This window comes from Musca domestica, unplaced genomic scaffold (genome assembly GCF_030504385.1).
Source record: "Musca domestica strain aabys unplaced genomic scaffold, Musca_domestica.polishedcontigs.V.1.1 27, whole genome shotgun sequence".
Classification (NCBI taxonomy): Eukaryota; Metazoa; Arthropoda; class Insecta; order Diptera; family Muscidae; genus Musca; species Musca domestica.
The window spans coordinates 1,854,308-1,880,509 of NW_026712286.1; the positions used below are offsets into that span (position 1 = coordinate 1,854,308).

Genomic DNA, 26,202 nt, shown 5'->3' on the forward strand with positions numbered 1-26,202 from the left:
TATTTTTAAACTCTGATGTGTATTTACTCCCTCGTTTGCTCTTTCGATCTCGCTCTCTCTCTCTCTCTCTCACACACACATTCAGTGTGAGCGCCAATTCCCCCCTACTCAGCTATTGATGTTCTCTTGTTTTCAGCTCTTTTGTGGCCATAATGATGAGATGATAAATCAATATTCTCAAGAGAAATGAGAGTAATTTCCTTGATGAGGGGCAAACATGACGTTTAGTAATTGGAGGCAAACTGAGAGCAACAGCTGATGGGGATGATGATGATCTTTCACTTAATGGCGTTTGCACAAAAGGTGATTTAAATCTCACCGTAAATGTGGCTACATCATTTTTATTGACAAACAATTAAATCAGATATGAATGTAGAAAGATAAAAGCACAGTGGGACGTTGCAATAAACAAATGCAAATTAATTTGTGCGGATGGAGCTGAGAAATGAGGATTTATTTCAATGGCCATAGAGGAGACAAATTTAAAGCGAGGCAATTAATGATATAAACTAGTGTTGCCAGATGTATATGAGAACTAATTCATGATAACCATGTCATTGGTATATGAATATGAGGAAATTTGTTGATAGTAATGCAAATTTAACCCGAAAAATCAAATATTAATTTAAACAAAACCAACAAAGTCTAAAGAGGAATCTGCCGAATGTTTTTAGCTTACTAGCATTTTTTCAATAACTAAGACAATAAAAACAAGTTAAATGGAGTCAGTCGGTATTTCCGACAACTGCATAACCTCAGCCAATGTTCGGATATTTAAATATATTTTACGTTATGATTATTCAAAATGTTGCCGCCTCATAGAGTCACATTCGCCTACATACAACAATACCTCTTCCTTAACATCTTAACTCTAATTATCTAAACATTTCTCTTAGACCTTTAATTCATCTCTTTTAATAAAACGTTCTCTCGCTCTCACTCTTTCTTATTTAATAATCATTCTCTCACTCTCCAATATTCTCCCACTCACTCCCACTTTATTTTTGTTGTTATTTGCTTTCCTCTCAATGATGATTAATAATCACATTATTTAATTTTAATATAATGAGATGTATTTTGTTTTAAGAGTTTCAATCATCAATCAAGATTAGTTGAGTTAGTATCATTTACATTCATCCGTAACCTTGAAAATTGTGTGTAATTAAAAAAAAAAAATAAAAAATTGAATTAAAAATTATCTTTTCAAAAAGTGTTTTATTTAATAATAAATAATTAAATGTTTTACAAAAAAATCTAAAACATAACTATAGGGGGGCATTTCACATATTCACACAATATTCTTCACGTGTCACATTTGGATTTTTTTCGAGTACTTGTTTCACTTTATGTGAGATATTTGATAATATTTCGACAAGTTCGCATTTTATAAGAGTTATAAATATTTAAAATGTTGACCTGCTGTGGGGGAGGTACCAGAAGAGTAGTCCTTTATTGCTCATCCTCACAACCGATATTGTGTTGATAGAAATATTGGGATGTGCCGAGTTTGAAAGTAATTGGATGCTCATTTCGCATTTTACAGCTTAATGGTTATTCCAAATTTTGGCCCTTTGTTCTTCATACCAGAACTTGTTTTAGTGGAAATATTGAAATTTGCGAAATTTAAAGATAATCGGAATCTTAGTTCAAATTTTATAAACGATATAATTATTTAAAATTTTGACCTTATGTGGGGGAGGTAACAGAAAGAGTGGTCCGATATCTACCATCTTCATGCCAGCAAGGCCTTAAGTAGAAGTATTGAGATATGTGAAATTTGAATATCAATCAAATCAAATCAAATGCTCATTTCGCGTTCTACGAGCTTCAGAGTTATTCAAAATTTTACCCATTGTAGGGAGGTACGAGAATGAGTATACCGATATATCCCATCTTCACACCAGATCTTTTGTGAACAAAAATTTTTGAAGATAATCTGACTTTTATTTCACATTTTACAAAAGTTATAACAATTCGAAATTTTGACCCTTTGTGGGGAAGGTACTTCATGGAGTGGACCAATATTATCCATTTAAGTAACTGACCTAGCACTGGCAAAAATACTGGGATTTACTAAGTTTGCACAAAATCAAATTATCCTTTCTCTTTGTATGAGGTAAATTATATTCTTTGAAAATGTTGCCCTTTGGTGGGGGAGGTACCCGAAGGAGTGGACCTATTTTGCCCATCTCCTAACTCGATCTAAGTTTGACAATAATATTACAATGTACCAAGTTTGGGCGAAATCGGATAATCCCATCGAGAGTTATCATGTGCACCAGCCAGACGGACGGACGAAACATCGCTAGATCGCCTCCAAATGTGCTGGAACGGATTTGGGTCAAAGAGACCTATGGTCTGAAACCGTAATTTCGTTGAGGTACGGTTTGGCCGTATCAAATGATATATACCCTCCCTAGCCATATGGCTGAGGGTATAAATCAGGGCTAGGCAAAGAGTATCCCTTGGGATGTCTGTGTGTTCACCAACACAATTGTAAAAAATAACTTGTTTTGAGTTTACTGTCAAAATGGTTTTGGGAGAATATTTAGTATTGTTCGAGCAGTCGACGAGGGATGTGCTGTCGGATATTTTTATGAATGCACCGTAAGAAATAATTATGTACATAAATGTAACATACTACACATTTTCAGGGAGCTTTAAAGATTTTTCTTCTTTAATTGAATTTTTTATTGGCTTTGCAATATTTGGTTCAAATCAAATGCACTTTTCAACACTTTTGAATATTTAATTTTTATTTCTGAAACAGGTGTGACAAAGATGGCCATGGACTAATTTGGGTTTTGATTTGGTCACACAAAGAAGTATTTTCAGTTTCATTTCGATAGTGAATAAGAAAGGTTCTATATATCATTTAGTTCTCCACACAAATTGTTATTACTCAAATTATTATCATTATTTTAATAATTTTCATTTCCATAATTTGATAAAACTTTATGAAAATATTTTTTTTTTTAATTAAATATTTTTTGCATCATTCGTGTTATCTATTCTCTTACAAAATAATTTATAGTTTATTTAATAGTTTTAATATAACAGCGTTTTTTTTTTTTTAATGAGTTGAAAAGTTTAATTTGCTATGAAACCCGAAATATAAAAATCAAAAAAAGCCCACAAAATATTTCTCACTGTGCAAAGAGAGGCAAAAAAACACTTGCAATATTTTGTTATTTCAAAACACATACAATCACAAAAAATTTTTGAGGCTCTCTGCCTTGCCCTGGTATAAATGTAGTTGGAAAGTATATGTTGTTAAATATTTGATAAATTCTGCTTCGAAAAGAGCCCACAATAACCTAAGCAAATAAAATCTAGCCTGCTCTTAATTAATGCAGAGGTGGGCTTGCTGATTTAAAAAGTGTTTTCCTTCTTAATTTTACCAAACTTTCCTTTACAAAATCCAACAGCTTTGTGGAGAAGCTATTAATTTTTCACGTTCTCCCAATTAGCCTTTACCACCCTATTATACCTCGAATAGACATGCATATTTCAAATGATTGACCTTAGTACCGAAATATTTGCCAATTTTTCTCTTAACATGACCACTGTACCTACCACACGATTACGTATCTGGTCTTTTTCACAGTAGGTTGGAATACGCGTGCCACTCTCTCCCTCTCTTTTTTTCTGGTCTTCCCACAATTATTGTAGGTGGCTAATTTGGCTATTTGCTCCACATATGGCCTTTTTTTGCTTTTGGTTTTAATCAGAAACTTCTCGCAAATGCTAGATGGGATATTAACAAAAAAAAAAAAACACAAAGAAACCAAAGTGTAACACTGCTCTAGTTTTCAAAGAGAACTACAATTTCGCATCAAACCCAGCAAACATTTGAGATGACATAATTTTGAGCAAAGAAATTGACCCAGACATCAGACAAAACAGAGAGCGAGAGCAGCAAATTAAAGAGAGAGCAGGCACACTCTCACACACACTCTGGCCATCCCCAATTGGATATATTTGTGAGTTGACAAAGAGAATAGGAGACTCCCCGTCATTCATTCACATTCGTGGAGCATTCGTGTGTTTGGGGCTATTTGTTGTATGGCCAAGAGCACAGGCCTTCAGTTTAACTAGTAACGTTGTAGCGATTGGAAGTGCTAATGAAACCAAGCGGATGTCTTTGGAAATAACGCGATACGGAAACAAGTAGAAAAGAAGAAAAAAAATTAAAAGAAACGAAAACGGATTTTTGAAAACAGCAACAACAATAACACATAAAATATTAGCAAATGAAATATATGTAGGTTTATGGTTAATATACGCACACATATATACGAACGTACATACATATGTACATCTATTAAAAAAAGATTTTCAGACGTGATTAGCTAAGTAATGAAAATAGTGGCAGAAGACATTTGCGGGGGCAAAAACGAGTCAAAAGACAACAGCAACAACAACGGCAACGTCAAAGTGTTAATGAAAGTGCAAAAATATCAATAACTCTCCCATATCCAGTATCTGCGAGTGCCGATGGCAATGTGTGTTTGTGTGTGGCTAGCTGTGTGAGTGACGTCATATCAACGCAAGAACAGTGTCAGCTGCCGCAGTTATAATTCTTCGTTTTATTAACGAGTTTCAGAAGATCTGCACAAAGATTTGAACTTAAATCTGGTTAAATACCAAGCCATTAGATAAGGTGTTAACGGGCGTAAGCTTGTGTGTGTAAGAGTTCTCGCGAAAATTTATTGTTGTGGAACACGAAAATTTGCGACGTCACAGCTATCAAGGTGAAATCAATACAAACTTATTGCCAGCTACCAATACGTACGAAATATCCACATCTTAATAAAAACGCTAAGTGTTTCGTTTGCTTGCTTAATACCCATTTTTTGTTTGCTTTGCTGTATCTATAAGTACGCGCTTTAGATTTCAAAACGTAACCAAACCAAAAAAATTCATTTTAGAACAATTTTGAATTTTGCTTTCTTTTTGTTGTTTTCAAATCGAATTTCACACACACACACACTCTTCCTGGTGTCTGTCTAACGATTATACAATACTCTTTGCATCCTCCCCTCTCTTTGGCACTTTGATGGACTCTCACTCTCTTAAATTGAAAGACAATTTCCTTGGCCAAAAAAAATTTCCGCAAAACATAAGAAACGGATACGCGCTAGACAACTGAGATTTTTGTTCGAGTGTTCCTAGAATTTTCCACCAATCGCCAGAAAGAAAGAAGGTGGCCGACAGTGAGAAGCGAACAGCGAGCAGCTAAAACGGTCAATACTAAAGTTTTCTTTTTTAAAACGGCGAATTTGCTTTTAGCCATTTGAACGAGGCGAGATAACGAAAAATATCTAATAGAACAAAAAGAAGAAGAAGAAGAAAAGAACGAACGGGAAAAGAGCGCAGACACTCAAACACACATTCAAGAAAATTCTAATAGAAATCGAAATAGAACAGCCAAACAACGAAAAAATCGTCCCATTTTGTTTGAACCCACAATCCAGTGAAACAGTGATTTTTGTTTTTGCAATTCTTTGCGATTAAATGTAATTAATCTTTTCATTGTTCCAGATAGTGTACGAAATTGAAAAAAAAAAAAAAAATAAAAAAACAACAAAAAAGTCAACGAATTAAATAGCAAAAAAAGGAAACAAAAATTAAATTATAACAACAGAATAGAGAAAGAAAATCATGAAACCCACTGTGATAGCCAATGCTAATGCATCAGCATCAGCCGGTCCCGGTGGTGCCAATGGCACCAATGGCGGCATAACCATACCAATCAATCACGAATACCATGGCCCACCACCAGCAGCAGCAACCCAGTCACAACCCCAACAATATCACACACAGGCCCAGCATTTTGTGGGCGGCGATCCACAGGCAACGGCATATGGATCACCAAGCAGTCGGCAGCAGCAGCAACAACAGATTCCAGCACACTTCCAGGTTGGTATTTGAAATTATTTTGAATAATTTAATCAATACAATGTAAACGTTAGATTTTGTAAATGGGTTTATGGTAGTGAAGCATGTCGTATCCTAAACTTCTAAATATTTGTGAGAGTAATAAAAATTGTTCTCTTTCGAGCAAGAGTGGAGAGAAAATTTAAGAGAAATAAAACAGTACCCATGGTAGAAAAATACAGGTAGATGCATCAACGCTTGAGAACATCGATATGTCAAAAAAATTAAATTTCTTTTCAAATATAAGTAGATTTTTATATGTTTTGTTATACGACGTCATTCGGAGGTTACTATAATACACGTTTTTCAACAATTTTTACAAATTTAAATAATTTTCCATTCAACATTTTCCATTCCAAAATTGGTTTGACAGTTCATTGTCCCAGCAGCTGTGTCGATGCGTCTACCTATATTCTTTCACCATGACAGTACCTTTAAAATTTCCACGAAGAAAATTAACCCGACAATAAGCTGTAATGTAAACCTACTATAATAATGTACAGCTGGTAGAATAATGCAGGTAGTGGTATCGACACATCTGCTGGGACAATGAATTGTCAAACCGATTTTGAAATTGAAAATGTTGAATGAAAAATTATTGAAATTTGTAAAAATGGTCGAAAAATGTATCTCGTTACAACATCCGATTGATGTCGTATAAGAAAACTCATAAAAATCTACTTATTTAAAAAAAAAAAACAAAAACATTTTAAAAAAATTTGACATTTCAATGTTCCCAAAAGTTAATGCATCTACCTGTATTTTTCTACCATGGGTTTAGGGTAGTGAAAGATATCGGATCCTAAACTTATAAATATTTGGGAGAGTAATAAAAATTTTACTCTTTCAAGCATGAGAGGAGAGAAAATTTAAGAGACAATAATCAGTAAACAAAACTTTAATGTACTTTTACTGTTTGTCGGGTTTAGTAAACCCGTCAAATAAATTCTCATGAAGGAAGTTAACCCGACAAAAAGCCCTAATGTAATCATACTATAATAATACACAGCTAACCATACAACAGCTGATCGAAACAAGTTCAAAACACACATGCAACAGTTAACTGGATATTGCTCTTCAACATCTTTCCCAGAGAGTAATCTAATTTTATTCTCTTATGTGAGAAATCCTCTCAATCCCTGCAAGTAATCAGCAGATTTGTCATAAAAAGGAACAAAGCAAAAATTAAAATAAAATTTCCAAAAAAAGAAGAGTTTCTCATTTTTAAAATTGCTCCCCAAACTCTTTCTAATTTATTGGATTTTTGAGTTATTCGATAACTAAACCTAACTATTGCGATATTTCAGACATACCTGTTGTTGATATGGTCAGAAACAACTGTTCTAAAATCGGCGGATCAATATTTTTGAGGTTCATAGCCTGTACACTTTTCAAAAATACGCTCTATAGTTAACCTGACTTTCGATAAACGAAGGAGAAACAAATCATTTATTTTAGAAATACTTCGTCATTCAACACATCTAATGTGTGGCTATCAAGAATCCAAATATTAGACGCCATTTCAATAATTTTGGAGAAAAATTAACAAAAGCTTAAGATTTTATCAAATGGGTATAGTGACCCCCTTATGGGTAACAAAATAACGAGTTATATTCCCAATAGCCTAGACAACACCCGGGCTATAATGGCACAACAGGGAAGTGCAACAAATTCATGATGTCTTGTTTTTTTTTTTTTTTTTTTTTTTTTGGAGTTTCCTTGACATGCTCTCCCAACCTTCTACCTCCCACATGCTCCCCCACATCTTCACCTTCAGTCTGTCTGTCTACTTACAACAGACAGCAGCTATAAACGATATGATGCAATAGTCCACGACACTCAAGGCCATTTGTCATGTAAAGCAACAAAAGCAACATTCAGCAGCGATTCCAAGTGTTTGTTTTTATTTATATTTTATTGTTTGTGTTGTTGTTGTTGTTAAATACGCCGCGCCACTGATGCGTGAAGGTCGTTCATTGGTCGTTGGGTAAAACAACATGTTGCCAACAGTCAGTCGTCAAAGGCAGGCAGGCAGGCTGCCGGCCAGCCATCTATCCATCCAGTCGAACATTTATACCGCATCATTACACATTGAGATGTGAAGTATGTATTTTTTTTTCTATAGATAGCCTGTAATGGCATTGTTTGTTTTATGAATCGGAAAATGTAGCAGCTGAAGGAAAACAAAATAATTCATATTTTTTCACCTTCAAAGTAGCCTTAAATGTTAAAAGAGAGAGAGAGGGAGAGAGCGAGAGAGAAGAAAGGAGTTGTGTACAGTGATATACATCTTTTATCTGGGAAAAAAGCATCGATCTTTTCTATTTGTGGATCCTCTCATGATGTGACAATGCTTGGGAACTTTAATATGTCAAAAATTTTAAATAGTTTTGTCAAAAATAAGCAGATCTTTATATGTTTTCTTATACGACACCAATCGGAGGTTGTAATGATATGTATCTTTCAACATTTTTTACAAATTTGAATAATCTTTCATTTTCAATTCCAAAATCGGTTTGACAGTTCATTGTCTCAACAGCTGCATCGATGTGACTACCTATATTCTTCTACCATGGATCCTCTTTTAGAATCTTTATAGGTCATGTAGATCCCTTAACCTTCCTATCGAGCAAATGTGGATTCTTTGAATCGAAGAAGTGTGGATTTTCCTAGATTTTCTTCTAAAAGCTCATAGAACTTCTGGTTGATGGAAACATAGAACAAGATTACAGCCTCTGGCCTATATGGAATACTTTTTATACCCTGCACCACATTATGTAACATGGAGAAGGAAGCGAGATAGACCCATAGTTACTTTTGATGATCTTCATAGAATCACCTTCACAGTCGATTTATGCATGTCAGTCCTCTGTCTGTCCGTCTGTCTGTCCGTCTGTCTGTCCGTCTGTCTGTCCATGTATTCTTGTGAAGGATTGATGCAGGTCGCATCTATTATCCGATTTAGAAGGAATTTTCCAAACAACATTTGTTTGGACCAAAGTCGAACCCTATTGAAATTGGTGAGAATCGGTATAAATTTAGATATAGCTCCCATACATATCTTCAACCGATTTTGGTTTAATTGTGCACCAAATGGCCAATATCCGTCAAAATGATCTAAATTTTGGTACAACCCACTGAATTTAGTCTCGAAGCAACTACATCAATTTTGGGGAAAAACGGTTCAGATATAGCTATATGTTTCATCCGATTTTGGGTTTTAAGTCCCTCACATGCGTAATATGCACTCCACATGAGTGATATTTGGTACCGGATATCAGATACAGCCCAGAAATATCTCAACCAAATTGTATCAAGATCGGTTCGGATTTGGATATAGCTCCCATATATGGACAAATGACCGGAATTTTGGCACATCCGACCGAATTTAGTCTAGAAGCAAGTACGTTAGATATGTTTCATCCGATTTGGTGTTTAAGTCCCTCTCATTCGTAATATGCATTTGACGACAATGGTATTGGGTACCAGATATCTTATAGAACTCGGACATACCTTCGCCAAATTTTATAGAGATCGGCTAAGATCATCCTATTTCAGGTTCATTTTGCAAATATCAGTCAAATGGAGTGAATTTCGGGACATACCTTTCCATTTGATGGAACTCGGCTCCGATATATAGTTTTTTTAATATAATCCTTCTCGCATGACATTTTCCCATGGAATCTCGTAATTTACTTTTGCTTTCATCATTTCGTGAAATTTGAAAAGTGCACTCACTATTAATTTTATAGATATTTCATCATATGCAGATATATAAAATGCTTCGTATTTGAACGAAAGATTTATAAATACCTACAATGTGTGCATTAACACATTTTTCGTCTATTATTCACATTGATATTTTTATAAATAAATAAAATAAATAAATATGTACGTATCTCACTCTCTATCTCTGATGGTGTCGATAATTTTTTCTTCATCTCGGAATGATATAAACAATGAATATGCATCCCCGAAAATTGAAATTGCGAAATTTTGACTTCATTTCCCAAATAAGAAAAACACCTACAACAAGAATTTTGAAAAATAATTTGTTGACGAATTCAAAGCGAAACGCATTTCTTGGGGATATAATCATCGACAAATATACATGGCTACATCAATTCTCTTAATGCCATAATAAAACAAATTAATTAACAATGTTTAAGAAATTTTTATAAATATCTTTTTTTCTTTTCTTTAATTTTGGAAAATCAACAACACCATAAACAATATTTGCCAATTTATAAATGTCAAAATTCCAGCATGAGGCCATTTATGTTTTCTCTCTTTCGTTTGGATTTGTTTAATTTAGCCGAGGTTTTTGTTTTAAATTCGCATTTGTTAAATTCTGGTTATCAGAGAGCCAACCAGCCAGCCTGTCATTCTCGATGATATTTCTTAGATCAACAATACTATCTTATTTATTCTGTTCTCGACGAACTAAGAACAAAAAACGCATGTAGAAAAAAATACGATAAGATTTATGATGAACGGCGAACAAAAGAAAGTGATAAAAAAATGGCAAGGCAGGAGTCCAAAAGCAAATGGAGTTTTTTTTCAAAAACACTACTCATGCCTTCGACATGATTAGATAGACTGTATGGATAAAAGTAATAGAACTTGTCTAAATTTAAAAAATAGTTGATGAACAATTTGGAATACAACTAAGGCAACAGGCAATATTAACATTAAATTGATAAGAAAGAAAAAAAACGAAAAAGTCCGCTAAATATAATTGAAATATGGTCGGGCGTATGAATAGGAAAGCAATAGATATATTTTCCAAGGAGTTATTCTGTATAAGGAACATAGAAAAAATTTCCAAATTTTTTTAACGTCTCCAAACAATGACAATTTTATAAAAGACTCACAAAAGCAGCCCTACATTGAATACCATGGTAATTTCAGATATCAAAGTTCATTTGATAAGCTATTTAAAAGGTGTAGGCAATTGAGTCATTCTCTTTTATATAGCCCCCATACATACGTATTATGATGTTTATAGCATTTTGCCGGGTTAAGCTCCTCTATGGGGATTTTTTGACTAATATCCAATGGAATTGTCCATTTACTTGGTGTTCATACGATGTATAAAAAAAAAACTGCAACAAAGTCAAATGCCATAATTTTTAAATTTTTTTTAATTTTATTGAATGGAAGCAAAAAATGTCGGAAATATCATCAAATTTTAGAATAAGTTTAGATTTCTTCGAATTGGTCACCTTTGGCACGAATTATGGCCTTCAAACGGCCAATGAAACCGTCACACACTGCCCGAATGTTGCTCTGTGGTATTTTGGACCATTCCCGGCGAAGCGCTTGCTTGAGGCGATCGACACTTTGGTATTTTTTAGTACCAACCTTGCTTTCCAAAATACGCCAGACACAAAAGTCCAACAGATTAGTATCAGGAGATTTTAGGGGCCATTGTGCGTTGGAAATGAAGCGAGGAACCTTATTTTGTAATCATTCTGAATTGGCGCGTGCTGAGTGCGATGATGCTCAGTCCTGTTGGAGTGTCCAAGGCTTTAATACACTCTCCAGAATATTTTCACGATAATATTCGGCATTTATTCTGATGCCACGATTTATATTTATTCGATTAATACAAACGGAGAGCGACGGTCGGCTGTTATGGCGGCCCACACCTATCACACCATCACCATTGCTGGCGGGCGCTTGAGTTCTGGTGGTCAACCGAAGGTGCACATTTTCAGCTGACCTCTTTGGCAAATAAACACGATCATTTTGCTTGTTTACAAACTGCCGGACAACGAATGTTTTCTCATCGGGGAAAACCAAATTTGGCAGTTCACCACTTTCGACCAAGCGAAGCAACTCTTTGGCTCTTTTGAGTCTATTTTCTCTCTGTGGTAAGCGGTGTAAGTTCCTGGCCTTTTTGGCATTTCAATGGCTTTACCCCGAGCTCATTTCTCAAAATTTGCCGAATGAAGTATTTCGATATGTTCAGATCACGTCCCATTTTTCGGTCACTGCGACGCGTGTTTCGTTCAAGGCGCTTCTTTACTTTTCGAACCATTTCTGCTGATGTTGCTGTTTTCTTCCGTCCACTTCCTTGACGTCGGGCTACGCTACCAGTATCACGGTAACGAGGGATGATACGAGACCCCAAAGATTTATTCACATTTAAATGCTGGAGTGCTCTAATAATAAAAAATCGCACTATCACGCTTGAATTCCATCACGAAAAACTTCTGTCCTGTCGGGCGAGTGGCTCTGAAATGAGAGTAGTCTGAAGTTGGTTTCAGTTTTTTTCATAGCCTCCATATAACGGTACCTCTCAATACCAATCAATTAATGTTTCAATTGTTTCAAATTTCGTAAAGTTCGGCCCGCCCGAACTTAATGCTTCTTTATTTGTTTTTTACTAGATATTGGCTCATGAAAAACTATTGGGTTAGCATACTTCTGGGCGACCAAAAGTCAATGAATGAACGCCATCTATACGTCAATGTCTTGGAAAATGTTTGTGATTTAGCCTTGAAATTTAGCCGTATTTTTTACAAACGGGTTAAAAAGAACCATACATGAGACTAAAATTTATTTGGAACCAAAACTCTATCATACATCTTATAGAGAAGAGTCGAATGTTCCTTAAACAGAAATTTGGCATATAGATGGCGTAGTGTATGATCAGGCGGCCAATTTACAATTTATTGTCCGATTTTATTTATTGATTAAAACTTCGGTCCTTCAAAACTAGATGGCAGCCCTTCAAAACCCAACAGATTTGCAATAATGCTACTATTTTTGTTTGGGCGCCATTACTTTTGTCTTTTAAATTTGGTTATATCTTTTGCTAGTTTTTCGGTCCTAAATTCATATACGTAAAAAAACACAGACAAAGACTTAAAACAGCCAGTTTTGGGATATAAAAAGCTTTGCGAAGAAAATGTTAGAAATATGCCTATGAAACCACAGAGCCATCTATTTATGAGGATAAAACATTTCACATTTCCGAAAACTAAAAAATAGGGGAATGCCTTTTCAGCGGCCTCCAGCTTTTCTTTCCGTTTTATCTTTGTAGGGTGCTATAACTAATTTGTTAAATTCAATAAATTGTCCATAACAATTGCCTTCTTTGTAAAACTCTTAGCAAATTCTCGGAACACAATTATTTAATTTAATTAAGAGTTTCCTTTCCTTCCAAGACATAACACTTTCTCACAAATCTATTATTTCTTGACGACTCAGCTGTTGTGAAACGTTTGATTTTTCGGTTTTTTGATTTTTTTGTTTGACATATTAGACGTCACAACAGTGTGTTTAGATGACGAATCTTTTTGCGTGTGTGTTCTTTTGGTTTCCTAGGCCATTATTCATCCATCTAAAGTACAAAACGCACACAATCAAAGGCTCTACCCAACTATTGATTGGTATGGGTGTTCAAGTGATTTTGTTTGTAGTCTGTTTTGTTTAAGGTATTCTTGACGTCGTCGCTCACGACATTCTCAGCAAAAAGCGTGGGAGGTCTGGTGTGTTCGCATTTAACAGTCAGTAGCGTTATTTTGGCAAAGCAGGAATAAACATTTGACGTCTGCTGCGGAGAGGCGACGCTGTCGAGATACATAGATACTTTTCAATCCCAAACATGTCAAAACATATGACGGTATTTCGAGATTTGCTATTTTTCTTCTTCCTCTTCTTCTTCAAATACCTACATATTGTATTACTCAATAGCCGAAAATGGAATACTTTGTTGTTTATTACCCCCATCTCCAATACTATTATTCATTGTTATTATTATTTATTTGTTAAACCAAAAAACAAAAAAACTGTGGGGAAGAGTTCCGATTGTTAATGAATTCAGTGATAAAAAATGCAAATGTAGGCGTACAATTATGATGTGTTAATAAACCATTATCGTTCCAAAAAACATGGCTTGTCATGAAGCCACTGCCACCATCCTCATCATCATCTTCATCGAAAGACAATGTACAAATATTTATACGCATTTTTAATTTAAAAGATTCCAATCACAAAGAACACCCAAAATCCGTTTGAGAAACAAATTTGGGTTAATTTGAATGGGTGCATAAATATTTATTCTTAATCGGCCAGCGTAACGCCGCCAGCCGTGAAAAGTGCGTTTCAATATAAAATTTTCCAAAGAAAAAAACTGCACACACCGATGCACTTCGTCTGCCATCCAATGATGCATATCAAAACACACACGAAAATGGTACAGATATTTATATGGATATTGCCAATTTCGAAAATGAATCATTTTTCATTTTCAAATTAAAGAAAAAAAAAAACAAAAAACGCCAAGAATTTTCTTTGTTTAACGTTGCACCACGACATAGAACAACAACAAAAAATAAATATGAAAATATAAATTTTCATTTCACAGAGACAGACAAGCAGATATCATTCTTGTTTCACTTTTGTTCTTTGCCACGAATAAAATAAATTATTAGACTGCAGACATGAATTTTGAGAGAAAAACGCAGAATGACTTGTAGATTTTTAATGGGCGTTTGGAAGAAAACATTTGGGAATTTGAAAAATAAAATAACGTTCTACAATTTATGGACTCTAAAAAATAAGACCAAACACTTGCTAGACTTAAAAATGATTTAATTTAGTAAATGTTTCTAAAAGTGATTCCACAAACTTTCTTGATAGAGTTATAAATGTCCCAGTAAGCGCCATATATATTTCAGTTGTATTATTTTCTTAAATCATCTAAATTAATCTTGAAAAACATTAGGTCTGTTCCAGAATTGCAAGAATGTATAAGATTCAACAACGATAACCGATTTTCCCTTTATGATATCGGGAAAAATTGTAAATCTAGTAGATGCTTGGAGGTTCTGGAACAGAGCAATTGTTGATACAGTTATAAATGTTCAAAGGAGCACCATCTATATTTCAATTTGCAAACGTCTGACGCGATAATTTTATTGTATCTACTTTTACTTTTTAACATATAATGGAATTTTTGTTTTTGTTTATTCGTATTTAATATTATCGATATTTGTTTTATTTATAATAGTTGTATCCCTCTATACTCTGCTCCAATTTGTATTTTCCCCCTAAAAATAGGTCCAATAATTTGCTAAGCCTTAAATGGAATACCAACAAAAACGTTTTCCATAAAAATCCAAAAAGTTCTCCAAGATTCACGCCTGAAAGTGTGCTCAAAATGTCTAATAAAAACTATTTGTTTGTCGAATGTCTGCAACAAGATGGCGCTAGTTAAAATAATAGTACAATATCGAGGATGTTATTTCAAAAAATGGACCCATGAATTTCAAAAATTTTAGCCAAATGAAATTTTTGAAGTTCTTGTGTCCCAAAACGGTTTCAATATAACATCCTTGATATTGTACTATAATTTCAAACAGCGCCATATTGATGTACACATTGGACAAACAAGTTGTTAGTAGATTATTTTGAGCATACTTTTAGGCGTAAATCTTTGAGAACTCTCAAATGGGTAATAGAAGTGCAGGCAGATAGGATATGGTAAAATTGATTCCGGATTCCAAGGAGAGAATATATATTTCAGTAGAATCTAACTCATCCCAAAATAAATTAAAATAATTCAATGGACTATATAAATAATTCACAAAATATATACGAACAAAATACATTGTGAAATTTCAAGAAATGGTTACATTAAAATCAAGGCTCGAATTTATAGAAAGAAAAAATTCTACGACAAAAGCTTTGTCTGCCCTAAGAATCCGCGAAGAGTTGGTATGTGGATTAAAAGCGTTGATTGGTGATTTCTCTGAAGTATCCTTGACTAAAGAACTTCATGTTATGAAGTACGCCCTCTTTATTTAAATTTAAGCATATTCTTTAAAATTTTCCTTGTATTTGTCTGATATGTTTATTTTGAAGAACCGCCATCTTGTGGTGAAAATATTACTAGTTTTCCGTTTCCTCCATTTCTCGATAAAGTGGTTCTCTCAGATAGATTTTTTCATTACTCTGTCTTACAAGTTTTTCTATTAAAAAGTAGACAACAAAACAAATAAAACGAATATTTTTCGAGTAGTATTGGTATACATTAGTTGTAATAATGAAAACTAGATGTCACTATATAATGGAGATTTTTACTCTCTTCATATCCCCATTTCTAAATTCCTTTTTTGGGATAATTATGCAAATAATTTTCAAAATAAAAAAATAGAACAGTGTTGGCAAGTTTGTTAGGGATACCATAGTATTTTGTTGTTGCAAAATGGTCAGGCTTAATCCCATTATTGTTGTTTTTATAAAAACAAAGTTTATTTATTAGTGGAGAACGATGGTAATATTTACCGGAAGATAAGGCCGGGCATACCTAGGTTTCGGAAAGAGCCACCAATCCTCATCAGTTTCCTTGTTTTTTGTCTAGGAAAGCTAGGTATTCCATGCCTGGAGGAAAGGTAAACAAACGTTGTTTTAAAAAACAACAATAATGGGATTAAGCCTGACCATTTTGCAACAATAAAATAATCAATACTAATCAAAAATGTGTTCTATCCAAACAGCCAAATAAATATTTTATAATAATCTTCTTTTGAATTTAAAATAATATTACTAATTTCAACTTCAGCCATTATATCTGTCACCTTTCCCTACATTAATTTAACAAAACATATTTAATACATTTATTAAATAAACACACCCAAATGGCATTAAAGAATGTTGTATGTGTGTTACACTTAATTCCTTCACTTTTGTGTGTGTTCGTCATTTGTCTTTATTCCGAGAAAGAGATTTCATGAAGCCAAACAAAAAAGAATGAAACCATACGCAATGAAAAAAGAAAAATACAAACTTGAAAGAAAATCATCACCACCAGCCACCGGCGACAATCATAAATTCAAACGTGTTTTCAAGGTGATTTTAATAAAAGTCCCCAAAATCGGACAAAAGGCACGCACACACACAAAAGACATTTACAATATTTTCACCCTGCCTCTTCTTCCGCCCGAGAGACGGCCGGCACCTTCTGATTTTGTCCAATCTGTCACTCTCTGTGTCTGCATACCACCACCTAACAAAGAAAGCGCAGAAGAGAACCGAATCATCTTGACACACAAACATTAAATTTAAAAATAAAAAGAAGACAATAATTTTTATTGCTGCCGCAAAATTTACAATATATTTTCGAATTTCATGTGAGCTATGAGGGGGTCGAGATTTTCCAAAACAATAAAAAGTAAATTCATATGTTGGTCAAGGAAAAGCATTTTTGGATGTTTATTGATGACATTCATCTTTGGCTAAGGGGTAGAGAAATAAAGCCTTTGATAATTTTGAGGAGAAATTTCAAATCTTTTAGTTTTATTATTATTTTTGTAATTATTATTATATTTCTTATTATTTTTATTATCATAATTATTATTATTATTATCACTGCTAATAATATTGTTATTATTATAATATTTTATTATTATAAATTATTATTATATCATAATTATTACCATCATTGTTATTTTAAGTGTTTTTATATTATTATATATAATGAATAGCGATTTTATATTTTACAACTACTTCCATAATATCTATATGTTGTATTGTAGAATTAGATTTATAATAAAAAAATAATTTATATTCTTAACATTCAATTTTGGTATCTCAAATACCCTTAAAGAGGCATACCGACTAACTTTTCAATAGCTCTTGGTTAACAATGTTGACATATGTTACAAAAATGTAAGACTGTCTAATAGCTAATGAAGAATATGTATTGTGGCTAATATCAATCTCATAAATGTCATTTATGGTAATTACATACAAACATACAAATGTATGTTTGTACTGACACGCCACCAAAGGCGTATGCCATTTGAGAAACCAATCACCAAATACGCTTCGAGTGTAGCAGCAATCATAAGCTATGCTCTTTTAACCACAACTGATTTTGATCGATTTGTGGTTGCTCTGCTTGACTGGTAGGTATTGTTATTAATATCCCTCATCAGGTAATCCATACAACTACTTCCTAGAGTGGAATGTCATTGATCCACCAACAGAGATATCAATTGAATGAATGGAAGTCTTTTCGCAGGTCTTATAAAATAAAAGGTCTTTTGTAGAACTTCTATGGATGAAGTTTACAGATATAATATGTATAGAAAATCTTTAAAAGGCCTTATCGGAACAGAAGTTCTTGTTAAAAGTCCCTCTGCAGGTCCTTTATGAACCGAGGGCCTTGAATTGGTACTATTATGGATCGAATACTTTCGATATTTTTTTATGGATGGAACCCCTTCTACATGTCCCATATTAAGATAAGACCATCCACATGACTTATTTTCAGGTCTTCAGTTTATAGGAAAACTTTAACATCTCCTCTCAGAATTAAAGACCTTCAGAAGGTTTTCTATAGACTAGAGGTCTTTTAGCATTTCCGGCAAAATGTATTAAAAGGGAACGCCATGCTTGTGTGTGTTCTCTACGATCTGAAGACAAACTGATCTTCTCGGAGAAAATCAACTGCTCTTCTCGGAAAAGACCAACTCCTCTTTTCGGAGGAGACCAACTTTTTTTCTCGAATAAGTTTTTTATGAGCAAGGTTTCCAGTAAAAAGAGACCTTTCCTCATCAAGAATACTGGATTCAATATTGTGGGATTGCAAAAAAAAAAAACTCTGCGTGAATTTATGGTATAATAACAAGAGTTCTGATTAGCTCGTGTTTACGCGCTAGGGGGAGAGAGATTTTTATGAGAAGTTTACTCCCAGCTCATTTTTATTTTGCTCTTCTTTGAAGAATTAGAGTGGGGGTTGAAACTACTTGAATCAGGGTAAGAATTTACTCAAAGAACTTAATAAATAAAATATTTCCACATCAAGATGGGGCTGGTTACAAGAGATGTACAATAGCTTGAATTTATTATTGAACCGCTTCTTTGACATTCCGCTGAAGATTTTCACCCCAAAATTCAAACATTCCTTGCCAGTATGAAATTCGAAATTAAAACAACAACTATTTAAAATAAATCTGCTCCTCTGGTAATAAATTCCGAACAAAGACCCCCCTCTGAAGAGTAGAAGAACAAATGAAAAGAAACTAAACGTGACGTTTTGGGCAAATTGTCTAAAAACTATTAAAGAAAACAAAAAAGAAAAAACCGATTCTCTTTTATGTTATGGCCAAATAACCCATTTGAAAAAAAAAAAACGAGGTACAAAGCATTTGCCGTTAGAGATAGGCGAACTTTTGTGGTACTTGTGTTTGTCTCAATGTGTGTGCACACATAAAATGTAGTGCATCGCTGTAAGAAGATATAGACTCAGACAATGCCCATGCCGCCTAGTACTCTCGGTGCGTTTATCCTCAATCTGATGATGATGATGCTGGCGTCGGGTATTCAGTTCGAGACGACATGCCAAAAACACTTTTAAGAAAATGAATATTTTTTGCTTTCCAGGCCACCCTCCTCCAGCCAGCATTTGCTGATGTAAATCTGTTTCTTCTCAACAATGACGTAATATTTATCTCCGTGATTTTGTTTTTGTGACCCACAAATTTTGCAAAGACACAAAAAAACCAGATTCCGTCTTTGATAGTTTTTTTTTTTTTTTTTTGTTTTATTTTGAGTCAGCTGCTTGACTCGAAATTAACATGTTTGTGTTGGCAAAATCTGTGTTTTTTTTTTTTGTTCGCCTTAATTTAAAATTTAATTTTTTATTGACGTCACGGTTTGACTGTAGCTTGTTATTGTTATCGGCGGGCGTCTAATGTTGTTGTTATTAAATTTGTAGTTAATTTTTTAATCGATCGACCACAGAGATTGCTTTGCTCAACCAACCAACCAAACGACCGACCGATCGACCGCACCAACCCACCGACTTGTTTTCTGTTGAAGTGTCGTTTTTATTGTTGTTTGTTTTTGTGTTTCTCTGGCGATTTTTAGGTGTTTTGTTTTTCCGTTTTTATTATTCGATTTTTTTCTGTCGAGTTTGAAATGAATCATTGCTAAAAATATTTGTTGCTCGTTGGCTGGCTGGCTGACTGGCTGGTTGTTTGGCTGGCTGGCAAAATTGTGACTTGTTGAGTGTTTTTTTTTTCTGTTTTTGTTTCGTGATGTGGGCCGCACTTGTTTCTCAACGGAATGTTGTCTAATTCAGAAAATATCAATCAAAAGGGGAGAGGGAGAGGTGTGGAACTAAGAGATCACATATGTATCATTGCGACTCGGCAAGAGGAAAAGGTTTGCCTTCTCTGCAATTGTCGGAGATAAACTGATATCAGAGATATAAGAGAAAATGGTATCTAGCCTCTGTACTTTAATGGAGCACATTGTTGATCAGCACCGTTTGAAAGGCAGAAATGAGCAAAATATAACCAGTAAAAAGGCTCTAAACTCGGCCGGGCCAATCGTTGAATAACCTCCACCATTTGGAACGATTTTGGGAAATTTCAAAAAAAAAAATCCGTTAAAAATTCTCTTAAGATCTTAGAAATAGCGAATGTAGCCGTTATATTAGAGTCTATACGACGACGTGGACCTGCAACTTTTGTCGAAAACCATTGCACTATTCAAATTCCAAACTTGAATAAAAAAATTCTGTGAAAAATGTCGCTAAAATCATCAAAATGCCGAATATGGGGAGGTACCGTTATATGGGGACTATACGAAGACCTGGACCTGCACAGACAATTTTCTGTCATAAGCTGTAGTACCCATTACGAACTTTAAACACCAAATTTGAAACATTTTCGGTGAATAAGTCGCTAAAATCAACAAAATACCGAATATATATATATATATATATATATATATATATATATATATATATATATATATATATATATATATATATATATATATATTCTTGAACAGCACAAAATTCTATGTCTGTTTTATTATTGCTTTTAACTTTTTGAAAAATTAATATTTTTAAAATTTAGGTCCATTTAATTTAATAGCCCGACGATTTTTACTGAGTACATTTTCTCTTTAAGAATTTGTAAACTCTCAGTAACTAAGCAATGTAAACTGTTCAATTTGTAAATACTCATGTCTGGTTGATAGAAACATTTCTCTCTCCAGTAAAAATCTCCTCTCTTGCTCTCCCATCCACAGTGGCAATTAATTTTCGTTTATATAAAATAGAACAATGCGCTTTTTTGTTATTTAATTAGGAAGCTATCCATTTATAATAAAAAAAAACCAACAACGCCAATAATTACTTTATAATTAACAATAGTTTAAATCAAATGATGATATAATGTATATTTTTATTTAAAACAAATCATCTCAGTTTTATGTTATCCAAAAAAGAGTGGAGCGGCCAACAACACTTGAAACTTGTTCAAGTGACACTTGAGTTCCTCCCTCTCTCTCTCTACCACCACTACTTTGATTATCACATAATTACTTCAAACATTTGTTTTAATTGAGACACAAAACAGAACCAGAATCCAAATAATAGAAACCTGACAAAATTTTTATTTTTTGAAACTTTAACCAGATGTCGAATAACTACCTAGCTCCCTATGTATGTAGGTATGTGTGTATACACGTACAAACATCCACAATTTGTGTGTGTAAAAATGTATCGCAGCTCTTCTGTATGCATCACACGTACCGTAAATGAAAATATAATTAATTTTTTTTTCGTGTAAATTGTTTTTTAATAAAGCTCAGATCATCGAAATGTCATAGAATAATTGAAATCGTGACCATAATTTGGGCACAGTGGGGGAAAAGGGTAACGGGACAACTGCTTAAAGTTCAAGATTAACTGAAAGTAGTCGAAATCTGATATATGTAAACTATTTTCAAAACAAACCTAAATATAACTTCAAATTGCTGAAACATTAAAAAATATTAAATATAAATATAAATTCAAATATTAAAACTAATATTAACCATACCTTTAAAGGTACCTCAATCCTGACTTTAGCGTTAAAATCTAACACTGTTGCCATTTTTTTGCTGAACGAAACGAGGAAATACAACACTAGTGTCAACAGAGTTGTATTTTCAAGCCAAGGTCACGATTGAAGCTTTGACCTGTTTATGCCTTAATTTCCATGTTTTTTCTCCCATTTCCTATGTCAATTCTTACTAAAAATTATTCTCTTTTTCTCTTCTCTCCTTCCAGCAGGACTTTGATTTCGATCCCCATGTCGATATGGACATGTTTCCACGCAGCCGCTTAGGACGCATGGCCCATGATCCATTCGCTGACTTTGGTGCCTCACGTAAGCGTAGTAGTTTACATGATCCCCCCTTTCATTCTGATGTTTTTTCTCGTTATTTTGATGATGATCCAGACTTTGGTTTCCCCCAGTTCAACTCGCTGGGCCGTCGTCGTGTCAACAATCCACATCACGACGAAGATTTCTTCAATCGTTTGCCCACTGAGTTCCGTCAGTACATACCGGAGGGTTTTGGCCATCGTCGTGCCACCACCGGTGGAATGGCGCCCAACGTACATCCACAACAGATGCCGCCACAGCCACAGCAGACACAAATGCCACCAACACCACAGCAGCAGCAAATGCCACCGCATTACTATCAAACCATGCCAATGCCGCAGTCACCATCGAAGACGGTCTGTGATGCTGCCATCCAAACTGAAGATCCAAATGCCGGACGTTCGGAAGTCGATCATGCTGTGAACACCGAAAATCTCAATCAGCATGGTCTGCGCAACACCATGGACATGGGTGTTAAGTCAGCTGTTGAAAATGAGCCGGCTGGTGCCAGGTCACATTCAGCTCCACCCAGTGAACCACCACAGCAACAACAGCACATCTATCATCCCCAGCAACAGGTGCCGGTAAATGGACAACGTCAAACACCTCCCATGCAACAACCACAACCCCAAATGAGACATCCCCAGTTCGGCACACAAACTAGTCCCCCGGTCCAGAAGGCCTACTATGCTCCACAGGCCCAGGCACATCCCCAGCAAAAGCAACAGACACCACCACCACAGACTCCCGGTGGCACATACATACGTACCATACCGATATTCGTTGAGGGTCGTTCCGAGCCCATTATCAACAACAGGGACATACCCAATCAGAATGCCACACCCAGCTCTGGCTCTGCCTCGGCCCGGGCCTTTACACCACCCAAACAACAATATCAGCCACAGTCACCTTTCCAATTCCCACAACCTCAACAGGGTCAGGCCCAGCCCCAGGGTGGCCAGCAGCAGCAACAACAACAGCGTCCCACACCCATCAATACTCAACAGCAGCCACAACAGCAGCAAAACACAGGTCTGCCACCTCAAACTCCCCACACCGTGGACTCCATCAACAAAATCCAAGATATACAACGTGATGTCCTGGAACTGATGACACGCGTGGAGAAATTCACTGGCACCCGCAGTGACAAGGAATATGCCTATTTGGATGAAATGCTGACGAGAAATCTTCTGAAGCTAGACAACATCGACACCAATGGCAAGGAGAGCATTCGTTTGGCCCGCAAAGAAGCCATCAAATGCATACAGGCCTCCATCAATGTATTGGAGGCCAAGGCCGAGGAAAACACCAAGGCAGCTGAGCAGCAGAATGGCTCGGACAGCACACCACAGAAAAGCTCCTCGGGCAACAAAGTAACCAAAGACTCTTCACAAAGCAAGTTGGAACAGGCCGACGAACCCGTCGATGCAAACAAGATACAAGAACCCATACCACTGCCACCACCCGAGGGCATGGTGAGCGAAAGCAAAACCGAAACACCTGCAGAAGCCAATGTCACAAAACCCGAGGAGGAGGAGAGTAAAACGGCCTCAGCGTCAGCTGAAACAGCCACGGCAGAAACAAAAGAGGAGACTGCGGAAAAAGCCAGTGAGGCTGCCGCACCAGCCACTGCTGCCGCTGCTGAAACCAAATGATGATTGGAGAGGAAACTATTAGCCCAGAAAACCACAACCAGCAACAGTCGGAGCAGAAGTAGTAGCAGCAGCTCCTACAGGAAGGCAACTATTAAACAAACCACAATTTCCAAGCAATCTCAACTCAAGTAATGAAAGAGGACGTCCCAGGAGAGCAGAATGATTGGATTGGTTTTGGAATGACAAAGCACAGTGGCATAACTTTGCAGAATTGAAGTTGATTTTCCTTGGCAAAAATAAAAACAAAAGAAAAAAATTAAATAAATAATGGCGTCCAACAAAACGAAATTAACGTAAATTAAGCAACACAAAAACAACAACAACATTATATTAATTAACTATTTATTACAAATTTATAATAATAATAACAACAACAGCAGCAATAAGCGTAGCGTCCCGCTTACTTACATCCTCCCCTCCCAGGAAAGATAACCCTAGCTGTAGTCTGAGAAAACAAAAAGCATTGGCTTGAAAGTTCTAAATTTAGAAAACCATGTAACATGATTGGTTTTGCTGTTCTGTTTTTGTATTCCTAGACAAAAATGCAGAATTTTAAAGTGCTTTATCGTAAAGAAGTAAAAAAGAAAACAAAAAATAGAATCAAAATTTAGCAATAAAGTGCCTATAACTCTTATGATCTTTTTTCTATATACATACATACAAACATACATAAAAATATATACTTAGACGATTTCTATAGAGAAAGAAAGTCGGTGTTTCTTTCTGATTATTGTAGTTGTAAGGCTTTGATTATTAAACATTTATTTCAAATAATGCAAATTTTCTGTTTTTGTTGCAAAGAGAACCAGGCAATGAGCTTGGCCTCCCAAAGGGATCTTTGCAGCCATTGAATTACTTAAGGGTCCAAAGATCCCAGGCGAGGCCAAGGCATTGCATCTGCTCTGATCTTTTACCTCCACTAAACTATTTAAAAATTAATTGTTTCTAATGCTACTTCCATTTCGATTTCAATCAATTACTTGTTGTCTACTGTCTTTTTTTGCGTTTCTTATTTTAATGCCATTTTATATTTATTTTTATTTGATAACAAAACGAACGCAATCGATGATCTAGGAATTGATTAAATTGCCTATTCTGTTTCTTCTTTTTTGTTTTGTATTTGTAATGTAGTAGTCGTTTTTTTTCTTTTTTCTTGTGATTTTAAGCGATTCGATTTGTCACGTATTGCATACGATGATAATGTTATTTATAGAATTAAAATAAAAGAAAAAAACATTTGAAAATCATCTAAATATAATTAAAATAAATTTAGATTTAGAAATAAATACAAAAAAAAAATCACTAAAAATACAATGTGTGACAAAAACAAAAACCCCGGCAATAAAAAACGGAAATATTATTTGTTAAAAATTATAAACAATAAAAAAATACTACAAAAAAATAATGGTTTTGCGTTACTTTTACTTTTTTATAACAAAAAAAAAAACAAAAGTACTTTCCAAAAAGGTAAGGAAATGGAATTCTAATGGGGAACCCAAGGTACAATAGAATAATGCTCTGTTCCAGAACCTGCAAAAATTTACTAGTTTTGTAATTTTTCTCGTTATCAAATGAAGAAGTAAACCAGTAAAAAGTAAAGCAGTAAATTCGTCCCAGCCCAACTTTGAATACCCTCCACCATTTAGAAAGAATTTGGAAATTTTCAAAAAAAAATCTGTAAAAAATTCTCTTAAAATTTCAAAAATACCGTATAACCTTTGTAATAAGCCATTACAATATTCAAATACGAAACTTGGAAAAAAACAGGTGAATAATGTAGCTAAAATCATCAGAGCTATACGAAGACCTGAACCTGCAAAGAAAACTTTCTGTCAGAGGCTGTAGTACCTATTAGGAACTTCAAATTGGAAATTTCAAACAATTTCCGTGAATTTTGTACCTAAAATCGCCAAAATACCGAATATACGCAGGTACTGATATATGGAGCCTATACGACCTGCATAGAAAATTTACTGTCATTGACTGTAGTTACCATTACGAACTCTAAATAAGAAATTTAAAACAACTCCGGTGAATAATGTCGCTAAAATCATCATAATATATATATAATATTGGGTGGTACCGTTATATGGAGGCTATACGAAGACGTGGGCCTGCATACACAATTTTTTGACATAGGCTGTAGCACTCATTACAAATTCCTAATCCGAAATTTGAAACAACTCCGGTGAATAATGTCCTTAAAATCGTCAAAATATCGAATTTCAGAGGGTGCATGTGGGCTATACAATATCGGGGAATATCGATCATGCTGTGAACACCGAAAATCTCGATCAGAATGGTCTGCGCAACACCATGGACATGGGTGTTAAGTCAGCTGTTGAAAATGAGACAGCGGGTGCCAGGTCACATTCAGCACCACCCAGTGAACCACCACAGCAACAACAGCACATCTATCATCCCCA

The 26,202-nt window shown here is 34.9% G+C and overlaps 1 protein-coding gene across 6 annotated transcripts; it reads left to right on the plus strand.

Moving 5' to 3' along the window:
• Positions 1-4,063: 4,063 nt before the first annotated feature.
• Positions 4,064-25,027, plus strand: LOC131803079 (BAG domain-containing protein Samui). 6 transcript variants are annotated; one of them, XM_059124030.1, is made up of 3 exons: positions 4,064-4,264; positions 5,293-5,922; positions 22,025-25,015. In XM_059124030.1, exons 2-3 carry the CDS (start codon positions 5,665-5,667, stop codon positions 23,774-23,776), a joined length of 2,010 nt encoding a protein of 669 aa, XP_058980013.1. In that variant the 5' UTR covers positions 4,064-4,264; positions 5,293-5,664; the 3' UTR covers positions 23,777-25,015. The 6 variants fall into 6 exon arrangements, with proteins under 6 accessions (XP_058980013.1, XP_058980012.1, XP_058980014.1 ...); XM_059124029.1 differs by having other exon boundaries at positions 5,545-5,922; XM_059124031.1 differs by having other exon boundaries at positions 5,549-5,922.
• Positions 25,028-26,202: the final 1,175 nt, after the last annotated feature.

Coding starts and splice junctions, on each gene's coding strand:
- LOC131803079 (XM_059124030.1), top strand. CDS start 5,665: ATGAAACCCACTGTGATAGCCAATGCTAATGCATCAGCATCAGCCGGT. Junction 5,923..22,024: donor AGATTCCAGCACACTTCCAG/GTTGGTATTTGA, acceptor CTCTCCTTCCAG/CAGGACTTTGATTTCGATCC.